At 47.8% G+C, this 12,330-nt stretch overlaps 1 protein-coding gene across 1 annotated transcript in view; it reads right to left on the reverse strand.

Annotated features, from left to right (window-relative positions):
* The window catches only part of banp (BTG3 associated nuclear protein), a 33,231-nt gene that overhangs the window by 11,375 nt on the left and 9,526 nt on the right, over positions 1–12,330 (reverse strand). Inside the window, exons 8-11 of the mRNA XM_030367226.1 lie at positions 11,889–12,044; positions 8,792–8,910; positions 6,644–6,715; positions 4,406–4,450 (exon numbers count right to left, since the gene is read on the reverse strand). Of these exons, the coding sequence (XP_030223086.1) occupies positions 4,406–4,450; positions 6,644–6,715; positions 8,792–8,910; positions 11,889–12,044 (392 nt within the window). The remainder of the gene's footprint in view (positions 1–4,405; positions 4,451–6,643; positions 6,716–8,791; positions 8,911–11,888; positions 12,045–12,330) is intronic.

Genomic DNA, 12,330 nt, shown 5'->3' on the forward strand with positions numbered 1-12,330 from the left:
TGACTCACCGAGTCTAACAGCTTGCCGTTCTTAAGATTGCGGCCGGTGACTCAGAAAGAAGGAAGAGATCCCTAGAGCGTGCCTCGGAGGATGCATACATCCCAACAGAAAATACTCTGCAAACTCATGCTTTCCCTCCCTGACTCACCCCACAGTATCTTCACTATTTGCTCTCAAGGTGCAGGCAATTTGTGTTTCGGCTGAGACTAGAAGTCGGTTTTCCCCACCCAGATTGTGTTATCTGGTTATTCGCGCAGATGGGATATGCTTCGTGTGAAGAACCGGGATCATGTAAGCGGGCTGTGCAGATCTCAACAGAGGTCACGTCACCAAGGCCCTGTGCCGGACTGAGCGATCTGCCAGTAAGCAAGACAGGCAGACAACAGCCAAGATTGTGACACAGAGAGCATGAGGCTAATAAATACAGATTTGCGGCCCAGTCTGTATTTTTGTTTTAATTTTATCGTTTTCCCCCTAATTTTTTTACAGAGCCCCCATTGGCTCTGTAAACCTTTTCTTGGACCGCAAATGATTAAATACACAGCAATGTGCACGCACACGCAGTGTTTACAGGACCTGGCGGCCCGGTCCGGGAGGGGTGGCGAGCCAGATGATCTGTCCGGGTGACACAGTTCTCACAGAACCAGAACCACTCAGAGAAGGGCCACGGAGAGCACAGCTGCCCCAGATCCAACCCTACCCTCTGCTGATGGGGTCGGCCCGTGAAGGCCGAGGGGCGACCTCAAAGACAGCTTCGCCCTCTCTCTCCTCTCGACTCGCTCTAATGGAAGGCAGGGCTCCGCAGCATCCCGGGCCTTAGCTGGATCTTTATAGGCCTCCGCACTTATTTGGATTTGGGATGGATTCCGCAAGGAGCTTAGAGGCGTCAGCGAAGGGAGGGACGACTTTTAACTCTTTGTTGTGTCTGGGGCTCAGTGGTTACCGGTTACTCTGAAATGTCGCGAAGGATTCAACTCGGATCGCATTAAATATTAACCGAAGATTAGCAGGCTTCCTGGTGTTTGTACACAAGATAAATGGCTGTGCGTTGACTTGTTTAAGGCCCGGAATACTATAAAAGCAAGAGACAGCACTTGCAGACATACCGTTAGCAGGGTATGTCTGCCTCTATTTTCTTCTCCAGCCAGGTCATTTATCTGACATGCCTCCATGTGGTCTATGTCTGTAGGGTAAGCTCACAGCTGAGAGGGAGAGGCTTTGAGATAAGGCTGTGCAGACAGTGAGAGCAGTTAAAGATTATTTTAATAGTTTCAGATGTCTCACTCTCTCCTCCCTCACTACTTTTCTCTCCCACTCTCAAGCAACCGTACCAGGAATACATTTTGTCCAATTTATTTGACATGAGCATTGCTTTCAGTCTGGCTTTACTTGGACGCTCAGCCAGTACGAAGACACAAAGGTCAGGCCTATGACGCAAACAAACATGTGGACTGAAACAGCACAGATCTTGTCAGATTGTGCACATGGACACAGACACACACTCACATCACTATATTTGGAAAAACATATCCGCCTTTGACACGAGGGAAACGTATTGACTCACTTACAGCCAACCTACAACATCCAGCCCTAAATGATAAAACGACTGTTGACAGAGACCAGGGTTGTACTGAAGGGGCTTTCAAATAAGACGCGGACACACACATGCGTGCACTTGCAGACACAGCCCATGGTCCTCACCCCACCACCACCAGGGGGCCAGCGAGCCAGATGTGAGCGGAGGAGGGCAGAGGAAATGAGAGGAGCTCAGGGAACCATCTTCCTGTCTATCTTTAGCGCAGGGAGAGGAGAGGGAGGAGGTGAGGAGGGGAAGGAGATGGAGGAGAGAGGAGACAAGGGGAAGACTGGGAGATGAGGAGGAGAGGGAGGGAGGGAGTAGGGGAGGAATGAAGGAGAGGAGGAGAGGAGGGGAGAGGAGAAGTGGGATGAGACAGGACCTGGGGAGGGCTGGTCTGGTAGAGCTCCAGAGCTACGCTGATATAGCGTAGGCCAGGCTAAAGTAATGCAGTCAGAGCACAGTCCAGAACCATTACATCCACCACATTGATGTCAATGACGCAAGGATGTGGGGAGGGGTGTCTGCAAATACTAAATGAGGCAAAGAAGGGAATACATATCCGTTTGAATATATATCAGACGATAAACTCTCATGGCGCTTTTTTCAATGTTTCTGGCACTCGATTGGTATTGTTCCCCAGTTAACATTGAAAGCAGAAATTCAAAGTTCTTTGTCTGGCACTTAAGTTGCTGGCCAGAGCCAGTGGCAAAAGGAGTCCCTTCTGGAAGGAGCAGGTTCCTACCCACAGAGGTCTGAGGGGGGAAGCCAGCTAGCACTTGCCCTACACTAGAAGAACCTCTTCCAGAAGCTGGTCCACTGCAGTATACAAAGTAATAACCACCGTTCAGCCATTACCAAGCAAACCAAAATCAAGGCATGAACCTACATGCATACAAGTCGAGGAAACGGGATTCGGTTACAAGACTTTTTAACTGGTATATCTAATACAATAGTGCAAAATCTGAACCAGGATTTGGTGCAGACCGGTGCCAAGACACACAGCAGAGACAGACTGGAGAGCTGCCATCGGGCTAGGAAAACAAGGTCATTTGAGGACATGCATCTGTGTGAGTCTGTGTGAGTTTGTGTGAAGGTTCTTGGTGGGTTGGTTACACAGAGAGAGAGAGAGATAGAGAGAGAGACAGAGACATAAGAGCTGGGTTGTGTGATGACTAACTCACACTCAATTGAAAACACATCCAGCCCAACAGCCAGTAAAACAGACAACAAAAATACACGGTCTGTCTATTTCACAAACACACACACACAGGAACATGCATGCTCGCACGCACACAGACACACACACTATTAAGTATCATTAAGAGCTCCCCTCGATTTAATTGTGTGAGTCGTGTTTACAAACAAATCTTAAGGCAGCAGCACTAAAGGCAGTAGCATCCTCATCATCATCATCCTCCTCCTCATCTCCCTCCTCTTCCTCTCTCAGATGTTATTTTGGGAACCGCCGGCAGGCAGCCGCTCCCCAGACACACCTGACGCATGAGTCAGCGAGGAGCTCTCGCTCCAGCTCAGGGCTCCAATTGGCCGGACACCAGGCGGTGTCGCCTCCGTCCCGGGGAGCGTGAGAAAGAGCTTTTGCCGACCGGGGGTCTCGCTCGCAGACAAACAGCGTGAGGACATGAATCCTGGATCACAGGCCCGCTCGGCTGCTGCAGCCTGTATATGGACCGAAACGGTCACACACACACTCACGCTGCTCCGAGAGGGTCTGTCCGTCTCCCTCTCTCGCCGGGGCTTCCAGCGGGAGGAACACAGAGAGAGACAGGAGGAGAGCCAAGATATCCAACTACGGCATGGGAGCCGATAGGGTCGTGGAGGAACGGAGAAGGCCTGAAGATGGGGAGGCCATGCATAGCGTGTCGTGCATGTGTGTTCACGTTGCTGTGGTGACCAAGACTTAGCAGTGCAAAATGAGTTCACAAATTATCGAATGTTATCGAGTGTTCAATTATTGTTTTCAATCGTTCCCTTCAATTTTGATCATTTTAAACTTCAATATCACATTTTCCTACAATGAAACCGGCTGGCTGGGAGTAATTCATGTAAAGAGCCCTTGGGGAGATGGTTGTTGGTTGACATTTTTGGTTCAAGATGACTGGTTGTGTTTGAATGATGTTTTACTGGTGGAAATGATTGATACTAGGAACCCCTTGAATGCCAATTTGGCAAAATCCATGTGAACTCTACTAGGCTACGTCTGGTTCCTCTAATCGCCCCCATCCCATAGTCAGGATTTCCCTACGATGATTCCCAGCAGCGTGCTGAGGTTTCTGAGTGCTGATGTGAGTGTTCACCAACAGGATGAGCCATCAGAGACGTCTTAGTGTGATTGCAGTGGGGCTCTTGGGCTGCATTTCAACCAAAATGGCCACTTACACTGGTATAACAGCATAATGCCTCAACTAGCAGGCGAGTGCAGTATGTGTGCGAGACGTCTTTTTGTGTGAACGCAAATACTGTTGCTGCTGTTCTACACAATTAAAGATGTAGGTTATATTATGGTCACTATAGTCTAAAGCCATTAATGAGCTTGTGCCACGTACAGTAGATTCTTGCATTTGTTATTCTCCTAATAGCAGAACGCCATTTTTCAGTCCGTTTTTTTACAGTATTTCTGTAATAGAGCGCCTGTATTATTAATTTACACATTATATATTTATTTTAATTTAATTTTCCCAAAAAAATATAGGCCTATATAGTTTTTTTGCATGGCTGAGTGAAGTGACTCCAGTATCCACCACTACTGGAGACATGCGGGGTAAACAGTGCTTAGCTAGTAGTTCAATAGAAAAGGTGAGCTCTTACCTGTCCGTCCTGGCTGACGTGCACCTGATGGATCTGCAGGTTTCCCTGAGAGTGGGAGAGAAACACAGCCGACAATTAGAAGGAATTTCAAAGTATTTCTGAAAACAAACCCCGGTATACTCCACAACACATGTACGGTGTAAAGATGTCATTCTAAACAGTGAATTGTGATCATGTGGGCTGTACCCGTTTAAACCGTCTTTCTCCTGATTTATGCGTTTAGGAAACCTCTCTTGTAGTGGGTTTATGTTGCTTGCTCAATTCAGTTGTACACACGTCTCGCTACTGTCACAGAGAGCACGAGACTTTACAGACGAGGCAATCAACCTATAACCGATCAATGTGAAACAAGTTAGGTCTGAAGAGTTGAATCGAGTTGCATTCGGTGCCGTGAACTCCCATTGTTGCCCGAAGGAAGAATGTAGAACGAAGGCAGACAGCGGCCCGCACTGGGACTTGTTTAACTCTGCTTTTGGACAACAACACACGACTACGGCACCAAAAGCATGGCTCTGCTCTTCTGCTGGACAGACGCAAGTTGTAAGCAGGGGGGAAATAAATGGATGCCTTTGGCTCTGTCGTTGACGCAAGGGGAAAAACAATAACTCAAACTGGCCGTGCCGCTCGAAAAGTACGAAATTAAATCGAACAGCGCGGCAACATAAAACGCTCTATCTATCTAGCTATCATTGGCGCATGACTTATTATGCAGACTCTTGATTTGTGCTGGGAAAAAGCTTTTTTGGGAAGAGCAGCAGCTGGAGAAGGGACCGAACTCTGGAGCAGGCGAGTGCATCGCCACACACACACACACACACACACACACACGTGTTCACAGCGCGCATGTGGTTCTGGTAAGACACTGTTGAAATTTGGAGAGTACTTCTCATGTCCTTGGAGATGAGTCAAGAGTGATGTCATTTCTGGCGACATCTTGTAGACCACCAAAGACAGAAAAGTATCGGTAGGCTATGAGGCCAACAGTACAGTCTTCTCTCCAGAATCAGAGCACCACCAAACCCTGTCGCACCTCTCCACGCAGAGAGGGCACGGGATGGGCCCGCTGCACACCACCAACTTTCCTCTCGTCTTAATTCAGTTACCGGGAGACGTCTAGCGCCGTTTAAAGGAGTTCACGCTGCCATATGGGCAACGAGTAGCAAAATCTCCCCAATAGCTCATTTCCTTTTCAAGCGCGCTGAAACCAATGGCTTTGATGGGCGCAGTCGGCCCACAACCAAAACACACCGGCTGAGTGACAGCTGGGAGTATGGGGATTTTGTTGCTAAGCTTTGAACTCTAGAAAACAAACAATATGAAGGAGTACGAGCAGGGCAGAAGGGAGGGAAAAAAAGAGTCCTGGCTCGGGCCACAAAGAGCAGGAAAGGAGCTGGAGCTTTCCTCTCTCCACTAGAGTCCTTGAGTCTCTCTCTCTCTCTCTCTCTCTCTCTCTCTCTCTCTCTCTCTCTCTCTCTCTCTCTCTCTCTCTCTCTCTCTCTCTCTCTCTCTCTCTCTCTCTCTCTCTCTCTCTCTCTCTCTCTCTCTCTCTCTCTCTCTCTCGCACGGATCTTCTCTCGGTCGCGTCCCACCGATAGGATGAGGAGAACACACGAGGTGTCGTCTGTTGTGGTTCTACGGCTGCGTGAGAGACCGCGATGCACTCGGAGCGAACTCCCCAGCTGAAGTTGGGATGGTACTGTGGGTAGCGGCTTCCCCCCGGGGACTTGAACCCTGGTTCACCAGAATAAGCGGCAGGGCCTTAATCCCGCCGGTCACACTAGAGCGTTCATCTACGGCGTCGGGTTGCTTTCTGATTCTGGGGAACTTGAGCTCATTACTGCCACATTGCCCAAATGGGTTTAGGAAAACCCCAGTTTTTGGAAGATAAAAGATAATCACTTTTCTCAAACGTTTATACTCACGTTATATATTGAGACGAGTCAGGGAACAAAACGTTTTGCCCAACCTATAATTAATCCGTCACCTATTTTATTCCCTGCATATGGTTTTCGGTGTAAGGTGTCTTAGCATGTTAGGGGGCAATGTTCTCTTGACACCAAATTGGATCCCATTATCATCGGCGGTGGTTCCCATTAATACACACTCAAAATCCAGAACAGAACAATGTGATCAGCCACACCCATTTGTTTCTCTACGCACTGTTACAGACTCGGGGCAACACTTACTAAACACCGAACAGAACGCACACTAAAACACAGAACACATATGAACACACACCTCGCTGTCTTGAGTGATCTGCACCTCCTCTCCCTGTGGCACCTGAGCGATGTGTAGCTGACCTTGAGGAATCTGAGGGGAAACAGGACGGGAGAGATACAATGGTCATGGCAAAACATAGAAATTTACTTTGTCCCCCACAGGGGGCGCAGGGCCATGTTACCAGGTCAGGGCAAAACATAGAAATACACTTTGTCCCCCAAAAGGGGTTGCAGTACAATGTCAAACCTGCTGCTCCCAGGCGTTTTAAAACCATAAAAAGTTTTGCTAAACATTCACGAGACAACGTGGTCGGACTGTTATCTCATTCTGCATTTAAGAAAAACATGTGGGATTAATTGCATAACATGGTCTCTATAACCAACTACAGAGTTAGATATTGTATGATTTAAATATCAAAAAATTATTAAAAGGTTTCAGACATGCCGGCGGATAATTAAATTCCAATATGTGATTAATTACTTGTTCGGATTGCCAAGTGTGGGATCAGCCCCATGCACAAGGTTTTGCTTAATGACTCATTAAAGCAATCTTGCGTTGGCAGCGGTGAACTGCCAGACTGTGTGCATGTGTGCACTTGTGTGTGTGCATGTGTGCGTGCGGGTGTGTGTGTGCGTGCGTCTCATTCCCTTTCCTGTATTAGTATCTCATTAATGTCAGCCTCAGCGATGCCGTCTAAAAGCTCTTTGCAGCTCTTTCCTTCCGATTAATGAAGTTATATCTTATTTTATCTTATTAGGGGTTTTATTGAGACAAATATCAGGTCGCTACCGTTTACTTGTACTCATACTGAATCTTACCCCCCTAGGCGAGGTAGCCCCCCCTCCTGCGGTCTCTGCCAGGCGAGACCCCTGGTCTAAGTGACGTTTGTGTGAGATGGCTGGCTGGTGGGCCATGGCATATGGGAGCATGGCCATTAATGTTAATTTGTTCCTCGTGCGGGGTATAGCCTGCGTATTGACTGTCAACACATTGTCGTTAAGGTTGTTGATCCTTTTTTATCATGCAAACTTCCAACAACAAATTTCCCCCAGTGCACTGTTCGTTAGCGGTTCCTCTGTGTGTGCGTGTTTGTTCCTGATCAACACTTTTAATCACGCTACAAAATAAATAAAAAAGTATTAAAAATAATTACTGCCCAAATTTCCAACCATGCACAAAAATGAATGCACGTTTTAAAAGATCTAAAACATCCGAGGTAATCACGAGACCGATACTGCAGAGGGCAGCTCCTACCAACAGGAGCTGGCCATCATTTGTGTGAGATGGTGGTGCGGATAAAAGTCAAGCCAACGTTGCGCCCGGTCACACATGTGCCGGCCCACCCGTGGTGTTGTAATGGGTGTGACCTCTGACCCCTGCAGCTGTACACGGTCACGGCCTCCCCAAAAACAGGTCTACCACTCCCACACTGCAAGAATGAGGATTGAATTTGGCAGAGCTTAGCATCCCGTCTATCCCCACGCCGTCCAAGACCGTGTCACGATGTGTTGTATTTGTTGCATGCATTCAGATCTTTTGGAGTAAACAAGTATGAAAGCCACGTCTACAAAGTCAAGTGCCTCGAATTTGCGCCAAGAGAAACTGCGGCCCGTCTCCGACAGCATACAGTGGAAACTGTGAACCCAAACACGGATGAACGCAGAGGTGTCCATGGAGGACCTCCGCCTTTCCAGGCACCTTGTGAAACCTCCAAAGGATTCGGCGTACCAAATGCTACTTTCATGTCCTTTTGAAGGCTTCAGAAACACTGTCTGTGATCTACTTCTACTACTTGCATAAAAAGATCCATGCCTACACTTAGATCCTTTTCTAGAAGTCGTGTCACACCTGGCAGGCACATTGTTGCATGATGCCATGAAAAACAAAGACAATTGGGGATCACTTGAACAACAGTTATGCCCTTGTCAGTTGCACATTGGACCCTTGACACACACTTTATAACTAGATCCTAGACTTTTATATGGTACATCGATTTTGTGTATTTTATTTCTGCGTATCCTTATTTAATATCCATGTCGAGTTTTTAATTTTGGTATTTTATACTATTCGTACTCGCGCGTGGTTATTTTGGGCGTGGTTGCAAAATGACAATCAGGCACTTCCTGGTTCTGACTTAGAGGAACTAGAAGAGGATAGTCCACTCACCACCTGCACCTGACCGTCTTCCCCTATGCGGTGGATCTGGACTTGCTGATTGGCCAAGGAGTAGTGCAGGGTCTGCTGGGTGGTCGTCTCCATGTGGGTTGTCTCAACGCCGCCCCCATCTGGAGAAACAAGGAATCACACGCATGTTTAGATTGAAAGAATAGAAATTAGTCAATCAAAGTGTAAACCACAATCATGAATAGCCCTTTGCTTTTTGTTTTAGTTTATAAGTCGTGAGGAATTCATTAAAACGTATATATAAGAAAAGATATGATATAAATATTAAAAAAGATATGGTCAGGAATTAACAGTTAACGTAGACTGTGTATAAAACAGGTTTAGTCAGATTAACCAGTCTATGTTAAGTCAGTTTAACCTGTATTATATACAGTGTATGTTAAGTCAGTTTAACATACTTCTAAATAGCTATTTGAATCCTCTTGGGACATTTTGAGTTTCAATTTGAATCTTTGGAATTCGGCTATTGTGTGGAAGTATTGACCAAAGCACGGCTCTATAGAGACGAGAGTAGTGCTGCTGACCGGCCCTCTTGGCAGGTTTACATCGCTAGACCCTACGTCACATCACTGTAATTCGGATTGGAATATCTCCAGAACATCCGATATCTTTAAACAATGATATACTATCCCACTACATCAACTCTACTTTGATGTGTGATTCTTTAAATACCCCACAACTGCAGCCATATGCTGCTACACATGGCACTTTCAATTTTTTATGTCGGGACATTCCTGGCAGGCGGTCAGTACTGTAAAACCTGTCGAACGCGAGGGAACTCCGCCTACCCGCGCCAGCCACGAATCACTGAATGAAACTATTTCAGTTTTAAAGACATCGCAATGCAAAGAACTTATTTTGGACTGTATAATTATATATCATGCTTAAAATCTCGGCCTAAGTTTAATTGAAGGAGGAGTGACAGATTTTTGGAGGATTGAATCGAATTGGACTCCCTGGTATACCATAATACCGAGATTCCCTGAAGCCTACTGCAGACGATGTGACAAATTAGGACTTTTGTGTTTCCTCACCGCTTCCGACCACATCCATCAGTGTGCAGTGGGTGGACTTGCTTACATAGATAAGGAATAATGCAGGGGAGAACACACACACACACACACACACACATACACTCGTGGAAAAAGTGATGGGGGGGAACCCCAGACCATCTGCGACATGATGTAGTGTTTACACTTGATCAAATTCACCTAAATACACAACAAGGATTCTCTAGCCTTCCAAACACACTGGCAAGCTCAAGAACAAACACAACCTCCTGGCCTCAGTGTATACACAGTCTGGTCCCATATACGTGCACACACACACACACACACACACACACACACACACACACACACACACACACACACACACACACACACACACACACACACACACACACACACACACACACACACACACACACACACACACAAGCCGAGGCCCCTCCACGCACACATTATGACATCCACACATCCTTGCACACGCACACAGTCAAGGATCCAAATGTCATGAATGGCCACTTAACTGCCAAAAAAAACCTAAACAAAAACCACGCAACCATTCCTCCCTCTGTCACACAATGAAGACAAGATGGCGATAGGAGCGGCGCTTGGACAGGGAGGCGGGGGCGCTTCAAGGTCTCCGCTAGGCGCTGCGCTCCCCTGGGCCCGTCTCTGCACCGCAGAGTGCTCCGACAATAAACAGTGTTGCCCTGACACCGTGCGCGCCCCGCACGTGCACAGCTCTCAGAGCCGTGTTGTGTGTGATGTGTAGCGGGAGGGGGGGTTGGGGCCTGGACTGCGTTTCCTCTCGCAGCGTCGTTATAGGGGCCATACTGTTAAACGCTGTGGCTCTCAGCGGGCGCCGCAGCGAGAGCCAGGTGGCCGAGGGAGGTGTGTGTGTGTGTGTGTGTGTGTGTGTGTGTGTGTGTGTGTGTGTGTGGCTTCAGAGAGCGGGGCCTGGCGCTCTGCGAGTTCACAGGATATTTGGGTTTCCCCTGCAGTGCTCTGACTCTCAGAGGTGAGGGGTGACGGATCCCAGAGATAGAGATGGGGGGGGAGAGAGGAAGAGTGAGAAACAGAGACACATACATAGAGAGACAGAGACAGAGCAAGAGACACACACACACAGAGAGAGAGAGAGAGAGAGAGAGAGAGAGAGAGAGAGAGAGAGAGAGAGAGAGAGAGAGAGAGAGAGAGAGAGAGAGAGAGAGAGAGAGAGAGAGAGAGAGAGAGAGAGAGAGAGAGAGAGAGAGAGAGAGAGAGAGAGAGAGAGAGAGAGAGAGAGAGAGAGAGAGAGAGAGAGAGAACAGGGGACAGCAGGCGCTCTTCTCTCCAGATTACAACCATCTGCATCAATACCTAGCCCCTGTCCCCGGGCCGGGGCTTCCCGGGGTTATATGGTCCCGTTGGAGCAGAGCGGGAGGACGTGGGAGGAACACACCCACACTACGGCCGCTGGAACAAACTTCGGAGAGTCATTTTGAATAGTAAAAAGATTTATGCTAATCAAATTCCGATGTTACCGCATTACTCACATTAATTCTTTAGGGAATTTATGTGTATGCTAACGTAAGCGCCTTGGCCTACCTGCATGTGAAAACAAAATTCTGTTCTCATGCCACGCCTGATGAACAATGAGGTCTACACGCACGTTAACAACGATTAACATCAGCCGCGATATGAATATGCGGCATATTCATATAATAATCGCTCGGGTGAAAAGATGGATGTAACACTCCTAAAATTCTACGTACTTAGAGGATTCAGCCATACTGGAGTTTCCCTCCATTCCATGAGTTAGATAGTGTACCGGATGGCCGTCCGCGGATGAGGGGTTTCATGTGGGTGTGATTTGGAGACGTTAAGTTTCCCTGTTCAATAACTGAATTATCCCCTTTTTCATAGAAAGTTGGTATAAAAAATGTGTGTGTATGTGTGTGTGTGTGTGTGTGTGTGTCCTCGAGGGGAGGTGTTGAAATATGCGTCCCCAATAATGACATAGGTGTGAGTGCGTGCGTGCGTGCGTGCGTGCGTGCGTGCGTGCGTGCGTGCGTGCGTGCGTCTTTGCGTACCAGTGCTTGAGCGCGGGACCCTTTTGGAGAAGCTCTTGACCGCCAGGCTCTGTCCCCGCTGCTTGCGCCTCCAGGCTGTCCGGCACTTGGAGTCGATGCTCTGCTTGATGCGGTACCAGTCCGACTCTGTGATGCCGAACTTGTAGAACAGATGGCCTGGTGGGGCACAGGACGACAGGGGTTCACTCACAGCCATCCAATCAGGGCACGCTCTTGAGGCCTTGTGAAGTGAAACTAGCCTCTCCTCAATGACTTTGTTATCGACTCGTGACGCATTGCATCATGGGGCTTATGCTAATGATACAGGACCCGGGCTGGGATCCAAATGCACTCTCGTAAAGCGATGACTTCCTCTCAGAGGACGATCAACGCTCTTCACTTTCTTTTTTTACACAAATGCATCAATGTTGTAATCTAAAAAAAATAATCATTTGTAATCATT

Source organism: Gadus morhua, chromosome 9, assembly GCF_902167405.1.
Source record: "Gadus morhua chromosome 9, gadMor3.0, whole genome shotgun sequence".
NCBI lineage: Eukaryota > Metazoa > Chordata > Actinopteri > Gadiformes > Gadidae > Gadus > Gadus morhua.